This window comes from Danio rerio, chromosome 17 (genome assembly GCF_052040795.2).
Source record: "Danio rerio strain M-AB ecotype USA chromosome 17, GRCz13ab, whole genome shotgun sequence".
In the NCBI taxonomy this organism is placed as follows: Eukaryota; Metazoa; Chordata; class Actinopteri; order Cypriniformes; family Danionidae; genus Danio; species Danio rerio.
The window spans coordinates 49,468,184-49,488,013 of record NC_141037.1 but is presented as its reverse complement, the minus strand read 5'-3'; the positions used below and the strand labels follow the sequence as shown (position 1 = coordinate 49,488,013).

The window sequence follows — 19,830 nt, the reverse complement described above, 5'->3', positions numbered from 1 at the left end:
GCAGCAAAATTAACCTCCAACAATTCCAGCTGCAGCCCAGTACTGGGAAACACCCATACACTCACGCATTCACTCACACACACACACACACACACAATTTTTAGTTTCAAGAGTTCACATTTAGCTCAAGATTTATGGGAGGAAATCAGGGTAACCCAGGGCAAACCCATGCAGACACGGGGAGAATATGCAAACTCTGCACAGACATACCAGATGGCCCAGCGAAGACCCAACGCCATTGGTATTGTTTCTGTTTGGCAACAGTAGTCACTGGGCCACTATGCCGCCCATTCTGGATAAAGTTGGAAGAAGGGGAGGAGGGGAGTTTTTTTTTTTTTTCAAATGAAGATAGTTGTAAAAAGGACATGAGGATATATATATATAACCTAATCATGATCCTCCAATCGAAGGATTCCAAGTCACTATATATATATATATATATATATATATATATATATATATATATATATATATATATATATATATATATATATATATATATATATATATATATGTGTGTGTGTGTGTGTGTGACTTGGAATCCTTTGATTGGAGGATCATGATTAGCTAATGTGTGCCAGCTGGGCCGATCATGAGCATGTGCTCCTCTCAAAATTTGTTTAAAATTAAACTTCACTCATCCAATTCACCTATAGTGCATGTCTTTGGTATGTGCTGGGGAATCAGGAGCACCCTTGTTGACCATTTAAATTTAGGATTTTACTTGGTGGCCATCTTTAAAACATCTCTCAGGAATGCTCAATTGATACTGGTAAATCATATGAAAATCACTAACATCGGGGTGAATGCAGTACATTCAGGGTACATTTATTCCACACACATTCATTAAATATAACGTATACTCTTTTTAGTGGTTGCAAATATAATTACCCATTCAAAAAAGCACATAATACATATTTGCAAATAATCCAGTACCAGTACATAGTGAGTGAGGGAATGACCCTCCAATCCTGCAGATGGCAGTATTGCACCCTAATGTTGACTACTAACAGACATGGGTTGAAAAAAAAGATGCAGTATGTATTTGTAGCAAACCATAGATAAATACACTAGATATCGCATAAGGACCCTGAGCATGCATCAATAGCGCCGCCACATTTGTACAGAGGCTGGACTTTAGCGCTGTCTACGAGTGTAGTAACGAGCAAACAAAGAAAACAAAGCACAGAGGCAAAACATTTCATAGGTAAGGTTTAGTTATTTACCTTTTTGTCTGTTATGAACTTTTGTGCTATACAGGTAACGCTATTGATTAAAATACAGTCACTTACTGCATTCACCATTAGGCAGAGTAGCACTAACTTACACTAAATACTTAGCTTATGCTAGTTTTGTTGAATAAAATCAGCAAACAATGCAAAAGAAATATGACAACAAGACGGCTAGGTGAAGGAGTCATTCATAATGGAGATTGATTCACAAACGAATTGCTCCCTCTGTTAGAACCAGAAGTGAAAGTGGGAGAGGAGGTGTGTTTCAGGACACGGATTAGATCAAATTTAACAGGGAGAGTGTATACTACATTTTCATACACACAAACACAAGCTTTTTATCAGGAATGCTCGTGTGATCACTGATCCATGTAGTAAAGTGATGTAAAATTATAATTTTCGTAATTAAAAAAAAAAAAGAAAATGCACACTGACCTCCAGGAAAACTCCCAGTCATAGATATATGTGTATATCTCTGGCTCTAAATGGCCACAGTCCTCCACTGCAGCTTGGTCCCGCATTCATTTCAAAGGAGCACTACCCTGTACTAAAATGGCGGCTCTATTGACACATTACTTCCAATAGACAACAACAGGGTAGGCGTCATCTAATGTCCATATCTATGGTACACAACAATCACGTCTGTAATGACGAGGGCATGAAAGCTTGGAGTTTCTTTATGTTCTGTAGAGTCGTAAAGGTGCCATAGAATGAAAATCTGGATGTACTTAGGCATAGCTGAATAAAAAAAAGTAGGGTAATGTCATCCCATGAGTCTCATACACAATTGTTTCCTCGTTCTCATGTAAACCCAGTAAGTGCAAAACTCTGACTCAACAATTTTTAAGATTTAAACAATGAATTTCACCCTTATTTTAACATTTATTTAAGCTTCAGTCAACTTTTTACTTTTATTCCTTCAAAATAAATTGTATTAATGCATTCTAAATTGTATTAATGCATTCATTCATCTTTAGGGGGGCAAAGCAGTGACGCATGAGTGCTGTCGCCTCACAGGAAGAACCTCGGCTCAGTTGGCATTTTTGTGAGGAGTTTGGATGTTCTCCCTGCGTTCACTTGGGTTTCCTCCGAGTGCTCCGGTTTCCCCCACAGTCCAAAGACATGCTACTGGTGAATTGTGTAGGCTAAATTGTCCGTAGTGTATGAGGGTGACAGGCCAGCTGGAATGTGTAAAAAAGTCATTATCATATGGACAAGTCTAAATGGAGGACTTGTTACAAAGAGCCGACACCGCAACCATACGGGACTAAGGCCAAAGAAGAAGATGGCACCTTTACGGCCCAGATAAACAAGTAAAATTGAAGAAGTAGCATAATTTCATTTCAAGAATCAAAAGTCAAAGTCAGACCAAAATCTAGTTTGTATGGTGTTCCTAAAAAAATTACCATTGGTCAGTAGTTTGCAACCTTTCACCTCAAGTGAAGACCAAATGACTTGCCTGTAAAACCCCTGAAATCTTATCCTAATACCTGCTCAACTACCCTTCTGACAATGTGACATATACTGTTGTTAGAATTGCAGAATGCATGAATTCAAACTCTTGTAGTTGGAGCTCATTGCAAATACTCATCTCCAATGTAATACCCTCACTGCATAGCTTTATGCTGCATGTAGTATTTTAACAGCTGTTAAAATTACTACAAGTTCGCATTCAAGTAAGCATCTGTGAGCTGATTATACAACTTGATACAACAACTCCTTTCCTAATGCAGTACAAGTGAGCATTACAAGATTGCATCATACGCTTCAAACTTAAGTAGAGAACAGGAGATTCACAGAAGGAAGGTGATATGCAAATATTCTTCAGTGCCTTTAAGAAAGGTGGAAAAATATTATGTTCTTATTATGTATTTATTTATGTTTAACGGATCTTTTAAAAATGTATTTGGGGTAAATACAAAGTTATTAACAAACAGTGCCACATTTTTATTTTAAGAAAGACTACACATCTAAATTATTATAAAAAATGAAACTAAACTAATATTATGAAGGTCACACTATCTGATATTTTTACTAAATCTCATGTATCTTTTTATTATGATTGTCAGCTTTCTGTCTAAGATATTTTTAAATTGAAAATATGTGCCATAATGACCTACTTCAAATGCTACTAGAAACATTGTATTATCAAATTACAAATGTCTGGACCTATACTATTAAGGGAACATCCTTTTTATTATTTAAAAAAATGCTTATAAAATGGACATCAATTTACGTCTGGGATTTCTAATGTATTGTACCACAAACATTTGTGTCATATCATTAGGACATTAAAAGAAACCAATGATGCTTTGTTGAGCATTTAGATGGAAAGATGTCTATTCATTTTACACAAGTGCTTAAATAAACCTGTTCCTTTGAATAATCACAGCAATAGCAACCGCAGGTGACTGCCAACTTCCTGTAGCTCTTGAAATAAAGTCAAAGTTTTGCCGCAAGCACAAGCCAGGGAAAAGAGGAAACAAAGGTGCCGTGACACACCTACAGTCAAGTGATATGAGATGCGGCATTAGTGCATTTGGGGAAGTGAATAGAGGCATAAATCATTTGTGGGGTCCGGAAAACCTGTGCGGTTTTAGGTTTTACTATGGATGTAAACTTTGTTCTGACCTGCAAGTAGCGTGATTAATATTGAATGACAAAAGTCAAACGTGCAATTTACATTCTTATAATGTTCGTCACTGCTCATTTTACGCATCTGGAACTATAGAAAATACCAGATTTACAGAAGCTTCTCTACTAATCTCCGACAGTATTGACAGAAAAAGGAATGTGAAGGATATTATATTCAGATGAAAGCTTAAATCATAGTGGTAGTGCATATAGCCATTTTGATCTCCTTTAGCATAAAGAACAAAAAACTACCTAAATGACAAAAATAATCCTGTCAAAATATTGAGACCCTTACAAAAATCAACAACAGCCATGACGAAAATGTGCATAATCTTATATTTATAATAGATTCTATATTGTGCTGCATGATATTGGACAAAAATCTAACATCTAACATGCAATATATATTGCGATATAAATACAAGTTAAAAAACTATTCGGAAACAATTGATTAGGAATTAGATTCAGAATTGATTAGATTGACGGGTGTGATTCTGTAGGGGACTGTATAAAATATAATAAACTATCCACAAACATAGACAAATACAATATACAAAATTGAAAAATAAATAAAAAGTGTTTCATTGTTTTCCACAGGAGTCAAACTGTATTTGGGTATACAGTAATTAAAAAAACAAATGTAAAAATAATACTGCATAGTCTTTGTTTTATAAACAATTCAATAAAATTAATTGCTGTTAATTTGTTGTTAAGTTACAATTGGTACAATTTCTTATGTCTGAATGCTTTTAAAATCCTCACACAGTCACAGTCCTCAAAAAACACTTGCAAAATGATAAATTATAATCCAGACTCAACATTGTGTTTACTCAGGATGCGACTACTGCAAATGATAACATTGCAATATCGATGTTGAAACGATATATTGTGAAGCCCTAATTCTATATATCCAATCTGGATCCCCCAAAGTAAATAAATGATTATTTTACAAACTGTTCACTAAATCGAATTCATTGTCATAAAAGAATAATCTTAGTGTGAAAATATTTTATTACCCTAAATGACCCTTTTCTCCAACTAAACTTTTATGAAATGTGATTTTTGAATATGTTCTTCAAAGAACTGTCACTGACATTGGTTTTTCTCTAAGAGTATACCATGAAGTGTGATACTGTACGAGCTGTCTTAACATAATCTCCTCATTCATCAATGAGAAATTGGGCATGTCAAATAGGACACAATCTTAAAAGTGAATGTTCCATAATTGTGTCCTCGCAGCAATGCCATTAAAAAAAAAGAACTATTTTAGTTTCCTCAAAGAACCTTTCAAAGAATCATTCTTAAACAATTTTTTATATTTTTTATTATGTAAACAACCATTTACAAAAAAGAATGTTAAAGGTTCTTCATGGAACCATCAATGCCAGAAATTTTAGTTCTTTCTGACACCTTTATTTTTAAGAGTGAAGATCCTTTACTTTTATAGGAGTGTGGTTTGAACCACACAGTGTGTTACCTTTGTTTATATTGGAGCACTTACAGTAAATGACATGCTTGGACAACTTAGACATGCTAATTTTGCCTAATTAGTGTGTAATTTTCTTTGACAACAATATAAAGCCTTTCAAATATAGTCTGGCTGTTTAATTTGATGACTTTGGCATTGGTTCATCACTAAGGCGAACACGTCAGTGTGTCACACACGCCTGCGGTTTAGACAGCGATGCAGTTCGTCACGTTCCCTTTCATGACTCAACGCTTTCTGATGCAGCACTTCAAAAAGGGATCAGGTTTTTGAGGGTGTTATAAAAACAACCGTCTGTGCGGCTTGACTGGGAGCCGTGTCAAAAGTAAACCGACTCCATTCATTCAGTCAGCTCTTTCATGACTGTCAACAACACGTAGACACATTCAAATCCCCCTCATCCTCTTTTTAATTCATTATATTTCAAATAGGAAGACTATAGTTGAGCATCTGTTCTGGGCATGCTAACAGGTTTTCTTTCCCATTTTAGCAATTCATACTGAACGCGTGAATAAAGCGCAACCAAAAGGAGCAAAACAAACTTTTTGAGCTCGAATTAGTTTTAATTCGACACTTATTGTATACAAACATACCGAGGTTCCCGAAATTTGACCAAAAAAAAAATAAAAAATAAAAAAAAAATAAAAAAAAAATAAAAAAAAAAAAATAAATAAATAAAACTGACCAAAAATTTTATTGAAAATATTAAACGCAAGAAAGTGTCTTGTGAAATCCAACATGTGACAAAAAAATCACTCGGAGTGTGTGCAGGTAAATGTGAAAAAAAAATGAACGACCCATTTGCTCACCTGTCCAGGTAAAAGGCTCAACTGCACCGCGGCAAATACTCGTAACAGTGACGTCAAATAACTCATCTCGAACGCCAAGACAAGTTTAATTGAAGGAAAATCCAAACAGTAGTCCGCCCGAATAGTCCATCCAATTTCAGCAGTTATTCCACAAAACGATTCTAAATGTCCAAATTGCGTCTTCCTTGTCGGAGGTTTTCTCAAATTAAATTAAACAATTTAAATTTAATATTTTCAACAGCTGTGACACGTCACGTAATTGCACCCAATCTACCGCTCCCTGTAGTAAATGCACGTGGTAAAGTGTTTTAAATAAGTCCTTATGCAATGTCCAGTGTTTGCAGTTACAGTTTGCAGGTTTTAAAGGTCCTTGCGCGCTTCTGGAGCTCCAGCGTCAGTTTGCGTGCTTCCTGCTTTCCCAAATAGAGTGGCACACTTCCACATGAGCGCCCTGACTACCTTTCAACAAGTTCATCATTTAAATCTCCTCCTCCTCCCGAAGCTTTGCTCATATTCATACTGTCCTCCCACTGCCCTCCCCTTTATAGACGCGCATCTCACTACTGTATTATGTGCATAGCTGAGTCAGACGACATTATACAAACCAATGAATTCAATTGAATGAATGTATGAATTCATGCATGAGCTAATTAATTAATGATACACAGCAAAGTGCGTGTGCTTTATAAAGTGGACCCCTTAAGCTGTTTTTTTTCCTCAAGTTTCTTTTAAGCTTGTTTTTTTATTAGTATTGTTTGGTGGTCTAAAATAATAATGGTATAAATTATTTTAATTGGTTTAAATAGGTAACATCTAAATTATTTATGAAATTACTTATTCTTTCACTTATGAAAGTGTTAGTCTTTTCTCATTTTTCATAAATATGTTACACTTTACACATTGGTCTATTTTATTGGAACATAATGTCACAAAATGCTATTTCTTTCAAAGCGTTTAGTGGTAGCTCTAAACCCATTATTCACATTAGTTATTGTTTGTTATTAACTAGCATCGATTCATATACTGGTCAGTATTTAATTATCTTCGTTGACATTAGATATTAAACACAGCTGTTCTTATTAGCCAAGTCCCATTAAAGTATTTTACAGATATTGAAATAATTTAAAAAAAAAAATCATGTATGAGGTAATTTGGAAATTAACATTAGAGTGTTCAGTCAAATATGGACAAACCAACAAAGGATGTTGGGTTATTTTTACTTCTTTATTCAATTGAATTAAATTTTATTAAATTTAAATTAAGTTTAAATTTAAGTTAATAAATTTAACGCACTTTTAAAGTCATTCGTAGAGTTTGTCTACATTTGACCACTGTTGTGTAACGACAAGCCAATATTTTTTAAAGTGTAAGATTTGTAAATTATTTAGGTGTGTTTTTACAATAGCAGTACATGTTAGTCTGTGGAGGAGATTTAACTTTTTATTTTAAAACTGCTTTTAAAATTGTTTTATCTGTAACTATTTCATTCGTTTTTTTAATCATTTATTCTGACATGAAAGAAGGAGCCCAAATTTTCCATCTTGTGTACGATGGGTAAATAAAGAGTTGAGGATCCATGCTCAAGTCAAGGAATACATAACAGAAAACATAACAGACTAAGGATCATCTATGACATCTTGGAAGTAATGAAAAAATCAACAGACAACAAGAGGGGACAAATAATGCTGAAAACAATTAGCTAAACAAGATGAGGAGGGGGGTGAGACAATAAATAACTAAGGTAAAAATGACTGAAACAAGACATGACATAAAGGTTAAACAGAAAACACACACAAGGAATGGGGATGTAAATCATGACACCATGCAGTAATAAAATAATGAAGTTCTTCCAACAAACCTGTGAAATATCCAATATATTTATTAATCCAGACTTTCATCAAAAACATAAATTCATGTTATTTTAAACACAAAAAAAAGCATTATACATTCGAACTTAATTTGATTATGTTCAATCCCCTTAAATTTGTTAAAAAATAAAGCTAACTTGATTTGTGTTAGGACAACATGAAAGAATTGTGTGAAACCCAGCATTTGTTAGCAAATAATGAGATCAGTCACGTAAAATGACATGGGTAAAAATGAAGACTATCAGCTGTTTCAGTGCAGCATCCCATTACAGATGTTAAAATATTTACAGAAGAATGAGTGAAACTACCTTTTAGTGCACTCAAAAAATATATTTTGCTGCTTGTTCAAACTACTTATGTCAAATGAGCAGAAACAACACAATTCTTAAGACTTTTTTAATGTTTAAAAGATTTGTGTTGGGACAACATAAATGAATTGTGTGGAACCCTGCATTTTTTACAGTGTGTTTTCTTCATGTGACATGCTTAGCCAGCCTGATCTAACGAAAAAACAAAAATATTTTACATTTTGCCAGTTTAGTGGCTAATAGAGTTCAGTCGTACGAAAATGTACGATTTTAAAAAGGAGGCGTGGCACCAAACCCCACCCCTAAACCCAACCATCATTGGGGGATGAGCAAATTGTACTAAATTGTACGAATTAGATTATACGAATTAGCCACTAAATCAAAAAGTTATGAATTGCCGTGAGATTGTGTTGGCTTAGCACTTGCTATCGTGTCATAAGACAATACAGAAACTTAAAAGCATGTGTGTTGATTTTGGCCCATTCTGCGATGGTTTATGCGGTCAGTATTCTCAGAATTCATCAAGTATTCTGGGTAAAACAGTATGGGGCACACATTCAGTCAGACCAGACCAGAAAAAGCTCACGCTCAGAATAGGCGCCCTGAGAAACAAACAAAAAACATTTGCAGAGTATGCTATATTATTATAAACTAGCCTAGTAGTGAGACAGCATTTTTGAAAAATGTATCTGCTCCACATTTAGTCGCTATGCATGAGTGCATGTATTTGTATGTGGTTTAGGTTGAACAGTTCTTTCCTTACATCAAGTTTATTTACAAGTATGTGGTGTTTGCTAGCACTGGAATGCTCAGGCTGGAGATTCTTCAGTTTGCATTCTTCATGCCTTGTTGATGGACAGGGCCTCTGTGTTCCATTGTAAAGAGCACGCTTTGCTAAATGGTGTCAGCAAACAGTGCGAGTTCCGCTGCCTCAGATTATCCCCATTCTTACACCACTTGCTCTTGGGCTACCACCAAATGAAATCAGTGAGCTTTCATCTGGGAAAGAAGCTTATCAAGATTCACAAGTTAAAAATAAACCGTCCTAAAAGGGATTTTTGGTTGAAGAACCATTTTAGAGATCAGGTCTTAAAAGATTTCAAAACAAAAGCATGTGATTGTTAAAGGATCTTCAGGGAACACTAGATCTGTTGGTGCACTTTTGTCTTTGTACAGATATTGGGTGACACAGAAGCTCAGTGGTTAGCACTGACAGCAAGAATGTTGCTTGTTCAAGTCTCTGCTGGGCCAGTTGCCATTTCCGTTTGGAGTTTGCATGTTCTTCCATGTTCGCGTGTGTTTCCTCCAGGTGCTCCGGTTTCCCCCACAGTCCAGAGACATGCTATAGGTGAACTGAATAAACTAAATAGGTGTATGGGTGTTTCACAGTACTGGGTTGTGGCTGGAAGGGCATCCGCTGTGTAAAACATATGCTGGTATTGTTGGTGGTTCATTCCGCTGTGGCGACCCCTGATAAATAATAGGGGTACGGGTATGGTGCAAGATGGCGCCAGGCTGTTTGGCATGCCGTCTGCCGCTCTGACATCCTTTTATTTTACCATTGTCTTTATTGCTTTTCTTGCTTTTATCACCTATCATCAGTTGTACCATTTTTATTTATGACCATGATGCTCTTACCATAATAGAGGTAGTTTTGACTACTACTTTGAACACTGTTAGCTTTAGCGAGACATGTTCTACAAACAATCTTAACAACAAATCTAACGCTGTCCCCAACTACATTCCAGAATTTTTATGTTGACGGCCGCTCTACTTCAAACGTCGTAAACAGAGGAGAAACACAGTAATTACAGTATTGCAGTATGTGCCTATTGCTGTTATTGTTTATAATGTCCATACAGTTTTTTTCTATAAAGCACTTTGTGCAGCTTTGTGGCAGTTGGAAACGTGCTTTCTAAAATAAATTGAAATTGAACTGGAACTTGACTAAGCCGAAGAAAATTAAATGAATGAATGGATGCATAGATTTTTTTTTTTTTTGGGAATCGCCAAAAATATATTTTTTAAATGCCATAAATCATTAGGATATTAAATAAAGATCATGTTCAGTAAATGCCATTTTGTAAAATGCACCCATAAATATATTAAAATAGAATTTTTGATTAGTAATGGAGTTGCACAATACATGGCAAAATTATTGTGATCATGATAATAGTATATGCAATATATGTGCACTGCAAAAAATGCTTTTCTTACTTAGATTTTTGTCTTGTTTCTAGTCCAAATATTTAACAACTCCTAAATCAAGAAGAAACTTCTAGACAAGCAAAACATACTGTCTGAGTTTTTCCGTAAAACAAGCAAAATAATCTGCCAATGGGGTAAGCAAAATAATCTTACGTCAAAAGAAAAAACAAGATTAATTTGCTTACCCCATTGGCAGATTATTTTGCTTGTTTTAAGGAAAAATCACGTAATATTGGCATTTTATTTCTCAAAACAAGACAATATGTTTTGCTTGTCTAGAAAATGCTTCTTGATATAAGAAACTTTAGATATTTAGACTAGAAATAAGACAAAAAATCTTAGCAAGAAAAGCATTTTTTCCAGTGTGATCAATTACATTTATTTTATGCATTTGTATTTTATCTAAATTTGACCAACTAGATGGTCCCTTACTTTCTTTAGCCCTGCCTCTTAGTAGTTGCAGGTCTGCTATTGGCTGGATCAGCCCAAAGGTGAATCCAGAGCTGATAAGAAACACTTAAATGACAATAGCCAATCAGAGTCAGAATATCTGCTGCAGTTTTCACTCATAGTGGTTTAAAGATGTAATGTTTGGACTTTGAAACAGCTTTTTAATTTGAATTAGCATTAATACTGAAATTGTATATCTTTTACCTGTTTATTTGAATAACATTTAATAAATAAGTAATTTCAAAAAGCCAATGAAATAGCCTTCATTTGTTGGAAATGTTAAATTGTAGAGTGTAACCTCTAGCAAGTATACTAGAACACTAGAAAGTATAACCTCAAATGGTAGGTGGATGTAGAAGGCCTGCAAAGTTTTAAAAATTAAAGTGAACACTTACACTCGCTTTCCTTCAGGTTATTTTCTTCCTTATGAGGAGCTGCTCCAGCAGAGTGAACCACAAATAACTCATAAACCCCCAGTGCTGAGTAACACCCACACACTCTTTCATTCACACACTCACTTACACTCACTCTACAATATCTATTTCACCTTCATTTTATTAGTAAGGATCAGAGAAATACTCAGACATGAACTGATAAAACTGACACCATTGTAGCTGTTTATTTTACTATAAATGTTGTAATAGCCTTTTGTTTTCCAACACATGCTATAGGCACCACATATGCAACATAGGGTCATTCTGAAAACGTAGCCCTTTCTGGAGATCGTGAATTACTGTATGTAGCCAGAGCTACATTTCGTCTTTCAAACGTAAGCTACTAGATGGCTAGTAGCTACTATGACTCAGTTCCTTTTCTCGATAACCAGCTGACCGCTTATCTGCATGTAGACAGCTTTCTAGCGGTAAAGCCTTGAACCTATACACGGCCAGCCGAAAGTGCGATATGCACATCAATATAGCAGCCTTTTTTATGACACTGTATAACAATAATTAATCTTTTTACGGTACTGTGATGGTTGGGTTTAGGGTTGTGGTGGGGATAGGCATTACAAAAATACAATTTATTGGATAATTTAAACGATATCATAAATAATACTCAGTACAACTGCTGTTTTTACATTACCGTCATGGTTGGGTTTAGAGTTGAGGTGGGGGTAGACGTTGGTAAAATACAATAAATGGGAAATTTGCTAAATAATATGAATAATCCGCAACCGTATCCGTTCTACACTGTTAACCCTTACTGTAGATTATGCAGTAAATAACTGTAAAATAGCCAGTGTTTTGCTGTATTAAAAGGAAACAGTATTTTACTGTAAAAGGAGCAGGATTTGTATGAAATTTTGTAGTGCAAAGAATAAATTACAGTAATTTACTTTATGTACCCATTATAGATAGTTACTGTGATAATAAATGGTAAATTACTGCTCAACCATTATTACCCCATGTACTGCTTTATGTTGCTATATATATATATATTATATATATATATATATATATATATATATATATATATATATATATATATATATATATATATATATATATATATATATATATACTGTTCAGTTTTGGAAAAAGTGAGAAAGTGAGACAATGCATTGATGATAAGCTAAATTTCTCTGCAGCCATCTCTGTGTTTTCTTTGGTTCCTTTTATGTTTTTAACATTGAGTATCAGGAGTCAATCAATGTCACAGAGCTAATTAAAAGGTAAAGATATCGACGAGATGCATTTAAAGGCAAAAATATTCACACAGAGCAACCAAATTATCACAATCATTTTTATAACTTTGTTTACTTTTCTATAATTAATTTAATTTGCCTAGTTTAGCCTATAGTTAAGCTTTTAAATTGCACTTTAAGCTGAATATTAGTATTTTGCTAATTAACTAGTAAAAATGTGTTATTTAAAAAATATGTTAAACAGCACGTACATACATTTTCGCAGAGACTCAATGAATTTGTTTGGAAAACTTCAAATGAAGTTAGTAAAAATGGCATTAACAGTATTGTATAAAGACTTTCCTAAATAAATGTATTAATCAGGTTATTTGTTTTTTATTATTATTATTACTACAGGTTTGGAACAACATGAGGATCAGATTATTTATTTATTTTTTATGTTTTTGCTTTGGATGACGTTTGTATATTGTTTGTATATTATTGTTTTTATTCAATGATATGTGCATGATTGTGATAAATGTAGGCAATTCCTTTGGAAATATGCTATGTACCAAGGATGTCAAACTCCTGGAGGGCCGCAGCCCAGCAGAATTTAGTTCCAGCCCTGCTTCAACACACTACCTTTAGATTTAGTTTGATCAGGTGTGTTTAATTAGTATAACTGCACTGCTACTCTGTAGATTGTGCAGTAAATAACTGCAAAATAGCCAGTGTTTTGCTGTAATAAAAGAAAACATTTATTATTTATTAACACATTATTTTACTGTGAAAGGAGTAGACTTTGTATGAAATTGTGTAGTGCAAAGAATTAATTCCAATAAATTCTCTGATGGTTTATGTTGCTATTTATAGAGACGTGCATTTTAAAGGCAGAAAATAATGATTTAGGCATCACCATACACTCCCACAGGCTGTCTGTCTTATTCTAAACACAAAGGTGTTAGAAATAGTTTTCAGAAAATGCTGGCCCTTTAAGGGAGCCAGGTGTTTGATTTGTTTACTGCTGAGTGCGCTCTATTCTCTGTCCATCAATTCAGATGTAGAGTCTGATATGTTTTAGGCTTTAAATAAGAATCTATAATGAGTAAGTAAAATGTGTTCAAATGTTTTTGAGGGTTTCTAAAATAAGGCTGTGTTTTAAGTTATATTGTTGTTATCTTGAACTGTGTACTTGAAAGCTACATTGTTAGCTAGTTAGCCTCTCCTCATATAACTTCTTACATTACTTTTGTTTAAGTTTAAGTATTTATTGGATATTGCATACTGCCATAATGTACAGATGCTAACAGTTGTATGTATCTTTCTGGCAACTAAGCCAAAATTAAATTCCTTCATCTCAGTAAGGTAACTTGTGCTCATCGTCACAGGGAATCACAAAAACATGATACACATAGCCATCCACACACAAAAGCTCCACTGTCCGGTCCCAGGTTGTGAGTTTGTTGCTAAGTATTTTTCAGAGCAGTGTTTCCACCTATGAATTTATATTAGAAACATTAATAAAGTTTGTTGTCATGAGATAATTATAACAATAAACGATTGGATCCTTTGGTTTTTCGGTGTTGCCAACTTTATTTTTTATAATTACTTTAAACTTTTTATTGAGATTTAACACAGTTTTTAATTATTTAAAACTTTAAAATAATTATGTTGTGTTTTTTGCTGTTCATTTGCTGATCTACCTTCCTGCAGATTTTAGTTGCTATTCATTTCAAACACACCTAAACCAATTAATTAGGACCTGAACACCAGGTGATAATTACAGGCAGGTGTGTTTGATATTGGTAGCAACTGAAATCTGCAGGAAGGTAGATATCCAGGAACAGGACTGAGCACCACTGCTGTATACCATGGGGGTCAAACTCCAAGTTCCTGGAGAACTGCAGCGCAGCAGAGTTTAGTACCCACCCTGCTTCAACATTACCTGTAGATTTCTAACAAGCCTTAATTAGTTTGATCAGGTGTGTTTAATTAGAGTTACAGCTTAAAGTCCCGGTCACACTGCACTTTTCTCCCTATAGACTTCCATTCATACGCATGTGAGTACTGCAGACCTGGAATGATAGCTCATGCGACAAATTTCATAATTCGCAGCATTGGAAAGTTCAAGCTTGGAGAACGCTGACGTGCGAAATCACATCATGTGATTGCTTGATACCAATCAAAGATCAGAACATGACCTCTCTGGCTTGCTTTTTCAATCTCTAATTATTTTGTTTAATTCCACTACTCGCTTTGTTTAATTCCACTTCGCAGTGCCGTATGACAGAATTTTGCTTGCTCAAATGTTAGTGTGACTGCAGCCTCACTGTGCAGACCTGTAATATGCAAGACAATATTTATATCTGCTGATTTCTTAATTTTGTTATACTTTTTCTGTTATTTATTTGTTTCGTGCCAAAACAATAAAATAAATTTGTCTGAAAAATTTTATGCCTTCTATTTTTAAATAACAGCTAAGAATACTGATTAATTTTGGTAACACTACAATAACTATATATGACATACTATTAATGTGTATTCAGTATAATGCTGTGATTTGTAACACTACAATACAGTAATTAACTGTACATAGTTTCCAGTTAGTTACCACTGCTGCTCTATTACAGTAATTAACTGGCAACACTGTTGCCAGCTACTCCCTGTATCGGTTCAGTTACAGTAAATAACTGGCAACACTGTTGCCAGCCACTCACTGTAATGGTTCAGTTACAGTAATTAACTGGCAACACTGTTGCCAGTTACTTACTGTAACCAAACTTTTACAGTGAGTGGCTGGCAACAGTGTTGCCAGTGTTCTACTGTAAAAAACCTCGGTAAGGTCTAACAGTGTAGTAACAACTCTTTCTCACTGTTACCAGTTTGTCCAGTGCTCGACATGTACGCCTGTGGACTTGAGATTCAGAGCAGAGTTGACTACGACCACGGGATTCGAGTCCAGTGAAGAACGGTTCCAGAAAGCAGGTAAGACAAAAACAGAAGCCAAAAAATAAAATAAACAAGAAAATTACAGGGTGAGAATGTGGTCAAGTCTGAAAACGTGGGAAAAACCAAATGAGGGCTTTTCTTTTTTTGGATTGCTTTTCAAAACACTGCAGTTGGGTTCAGGGAAGGGGGTAAGCAAGTCAATAGGTGCTTTTCAAAGTGCTATTGGTTGGGTTTAGGTAAGGGGTAAGGTGAGGGGATCCATCTGGTGGTCAGTCAGTCAGTCAGTGATTTAGTCAACAGTGTCCTCTGGTGAATTTACGTGAGAACAGCAGGCGCGAATGGCACTTGCGAGAGAAATTTGAGATCTCAAAAAGCCTCTGGTGGATTCGCGAAAAAAAATATATATTAAAAAAAAAAACGTAGCTCCTGGAAACATATTTTGCTCTTTCCAAAAATGTATATAGGGCTACGCTTTCAGAATGAGCCTGGGTTGCACTTATCATTACAGACTGGGCCATCTGACCAATCAGCAAGCTCTCAGGGAATTAGAGAAACCAGATTCTTCAATCTTTCAGACATTCTGAGAAAATTAGCGTGTTTTTGACAGTCATTATAGTAGTAGGCTGTGTAATTTTGATGGCATGATTCTATAATTATATTTTGAGATAATATGATTCTGTTAGTATAGTACATCAACTTAATCTTCTGGCCATTAATACTCCATTAATACTATTTTTATACTCCAATTAGAATTATGCTGTAGTTTCAAATAAAAGAACAGTTCAACTTACAGTTTAAACGCCAGTTACCGAGGTTATTCGGATTGAGACAAACACTTATTCTAGCATTCTTGCAATGTCAGTTTGTATTTTATTTTTTCAATCTATCAGGAACTCAATAATGCTGTACAGGGTGGTGTAACCAAGACCTCAAACAATGAAAAAAACACATTGCATCAAGAAATTAAATTCAGAGATCCCAGGGGGGAAATTAAGGCCTTTGTCACCTTAAAAGAAAGACATGAATTGATTGATAATCAATAATGAATCAATTGACATTTTCTTAAAAGCATTTTTTTTTACCTCGAGGACTTTTTACCACACCAATATGTAAATATGAACAAAAATGTTAACACTGTAGTATGCTTAGCAATTCGTACTTTTATGTAAATAGTAATATTGGCTGTACACAAGAGCTTATACAGCACATATTTAATTCCTTATTCTGCATGACTATATTCTACATCCCTTAATCGTATCCCATACCTAAACGTAACCAATACAACAACTACTACACTAACTGTTGATAAGTAAATTAGAAGTTTAAGCAGCCAAAAGTCACAGTTAATCATTATGAAGGTTTCCACATACTAAAATGCTATCACAATAACAATGAGAACATCTACATTAAAGTATTTACTAACACTTAATGAAACCAAATATCGGATAATATTATTTAATTGACTATTGGGTAGATATAAGCTAATGTGAACAATCATTTCCTTATTTTTAAACAGAAAAAAAGTGGAGTATATTGTTGGAGGTGATTTCTAAAACACATCAAATACCTTTATGGGTCACACTTTACTTTAAGGTACAATTCTCACTATTAATAAACTATTAACTATGACAGTTACCTTGATAAAGTCCTTATTTGCTGCATATTAATAGTTGTTAAGATTGAAGTTGGATTTAAGTATTAATGATTATGGGTGTAAAATAAGATGATGCAGAATATATCCTTTAAAAAGCACTAATAAACAGCTAATTTCTAATTTGGCAGTTAATAAGCCACTAGTCAATAGTGACAATTGAAACTTAAACTAAAGTGTTACCTATATACTTTGATTATTTTTATTTTTTATTTTTTACAGAGCAGTAGTGTTTGCCACTTATCTGCATTATAAAAGACAACATCCAGATGCAGTGTATCAGATGTAAGGATCAGCTCTCGTGCTGCTGTTATTATCAGAAATGTTTTAAGGGTGATCTGGACTCTATATTCCCCATGGCCCTTCATTTATCCCAGATTCTAAAGGGAGAACGCATCTACATTAAAGCTATCCATTCATCAATGTTTAGAAGGTCCGATTTCCTCCGAGGAAGGTTCATTTTACACATGGGAACACTAATCTGAGTTGACATGATAAGCACTGGAACAAAATTGCCGGATATCGTGAAGCTTAAAGGTATTCAGCAATCTCCATTACCGTTGTGTGTTTTGAAAATTGTCATTACTGTAGACCATTTGGCCAGCACCTCGACCGGATATTACATGAATCAACTTCCTGCAATTCCTGCACTCTGTCTGTCCACCTGTTGTTTCTTACATAAATCTGAATAGAAGATTGGGCTACATGGAAGTGGCTCAGTCTCAAGCAAAATCCCCTCTGTATTGCTTTGATATTAAGGTAATTATCGATTTGTATCACTTCCTATTTACGAGACTGAGATGACAGAGTTCCTCACGTCTTAAAAGCTAACAGGTGTTAAACGGTTTCCTCAGCATTCCTCTCTATTGTATGGGCTTGTGATTTTTGTGTTTATTTAGGAAGTTGCGTTTAGCACGTGCAAGTCTGACGTGCTGTTATTGTCTGACAATTATGCGTCACATGGCGGCAGATTTGGCATAAGGACACTTAACAGGTGCTTGTAAGGCATTTGCTATTGTTCTTGGCACCTTTTGTCACTTCCTGAAAAGTGGTTTTACTTTAAATAAAGCAGGTTATGTCTTGTTTGTTATGTTAGAAAAGTTTTTCCTTTAATGAAATATATGAAATAACAGTTAAATAAAATGAAAATTCTGTTAAGTCAACTCTGGGAAAAACCCATTCATTCATTCATTTTCCTTCGGCTTAGTCACTTTATTCATCAGGGGTCACCACTGCAGAATGAACCGCCAACTTATCCTGCATATGTTTTACACAGCAGATGCCCTTCCAGCAGAAACCCAGTACTGGTAAACAACCAAACACAGTCATTCACACACTCATATACTATGAGGAATTTAGTTTATTCAATTCACCTATACTGCATGTCTTTGGACTGTTGGGGAAATCGGGGAAGAAACCTTTGCCAACACATGGAAAACATGCAAACTCCACACAGAAATACCAACTGACCAAGCCCAGAAGGTTGCTGCACTCGAACCAGCTGTGATTTCGACAGTGCTGACCACTGAGTCATTGTGTCGCCGAAAAAACAAAGTAAAAATATAAAATATAATATAATAAATGTTTTTTAAAAAATCTGTATTAACACTGTGAAAAAGCATTCCTTTTTTAGAAATTCTGGAAATAATGTGCTTGTGGTTGCCCAAATTTTACTGTAAAAATATGGTAGAAATAGTCAAATAATTGTTATTGCTTTGAGATGGCTCTTAAGGTCTCTAAACTCGGGGCTTCTGGTAGTACCCAGAATAGCAAAGTCTACTAAAGGAGGTCGAGCCATCTCATTTATGGCTCCTAAAGTCTGGAATAGCTTTCATTTATAGCACGTTTTGCATTGATATTTAATATCTCTTTCCTAAATACAATATGAACACCAGCTACGCAAATTATTTTCTTTGTTCTCTATTTCTACCTAGGGATACTCATCCCAACACCATTGATGTGATCCAAAATCTGTGAAGACATGATCCCAACCATTAAGGACCTCAAGCACAACACATACAAAGAGATGATGCTTACCATAGAGGGACTTGTGGAGTTGCACATTAATGGGTATCTTCAGTGTTTGGACTTTAAGCAGTGAAAACTAAACCACACTGAACTGAAGTAAACTGAAATTCCACTGACACAGTTTTAATTTATTAGAACTTGTGTTACGCTATTTTGACACAGTCTGCATTGTAAAAGCACTATAGAAATGAAGATGAATTAAATTGAATTTATTTATGGAAATATTGATAACAGTGTTAATACACCACCTTTGTTACACGGACACGTATTTCTTTGAAGAATGTGATGTTAAATATTTCTGTTCTTAATTATGCTGGCTTTGTTTTTGTCTAGCTATTTATGCATATATACATGTGTATCTTTTATCTAATTTTTATGTAAGGGATAAAGTACATCCAGGTGATTGTTATTCCAGAATAAAGCCTGACAGTCTAGGCTCATTCTGGAAACATACCCTTAAATACATTTCTGAAGATCGCAAGTTTTGTAGGAATGTATGGATGCATTTAACCTTTAAAACGAATGCTACAGTGTGGTGTGACCATGCTTTCCAGATGAGCACTTACCCCTTTGTGGACAGCTT

General features: G+C 34.8%; 1 protein-coding gene and 1 long non-coding RNA gene across 6 annotated transcripts in view; one reads left to right on the top strand and one right to left on the bottom strand.

The window, feature by feature from the left end:
• pgfb (placental growth factor b) overlaps window positions 1-6,593 on the bottom strand; it is a 57,166-nt gene extending 50,573 nt beyond the window's left edge. For both annotated transcript variants that reach the window (XM_087291067.1, XM_087291066.1), the window contains exon 1: window positions 6,162-6,593. In XM_087291067.1, the coding sequence (XP_087147193.1) occupies window positions 6,162-6,227 (66 nt within the window). In that variant the 5' untranslated portion in view covers window positions 6,228-6,593. The remainder of the gene's footprint in view (window positions 1-6,161) is intronic.
• On the top strand, window positions 1,009-19,489 carry LOC147833180 (uncharacterized). 4 transcript variants are annotated; one of them, XR_015513802.1, is made up of 3 exons: window positions 1,009-1,207; window positions 15,502-15,604; window positions 19,154-19,489. It is a non-coding gene; the product is annotated as an uncharacterized LOC147833180 (long non-coding RNA). The 4 variants fall into 4 exon arrangements; XR_015513800.1 differs by lacking the exon at window positions 19,154-19,489 and adding an exon at window positions 17,442-18,382 and having other exon boundaries at window positions 1,093-1,207; XR_015513799.1 differs by lacking the exons at window positions 1,009-1,207; window positions 19,154-19,489 and adding exons at window positions 14,653-14,679; window positions 17,442-18,382.
• Window positions 19,490-19,830: the final 341 nt, after the last annotated feature.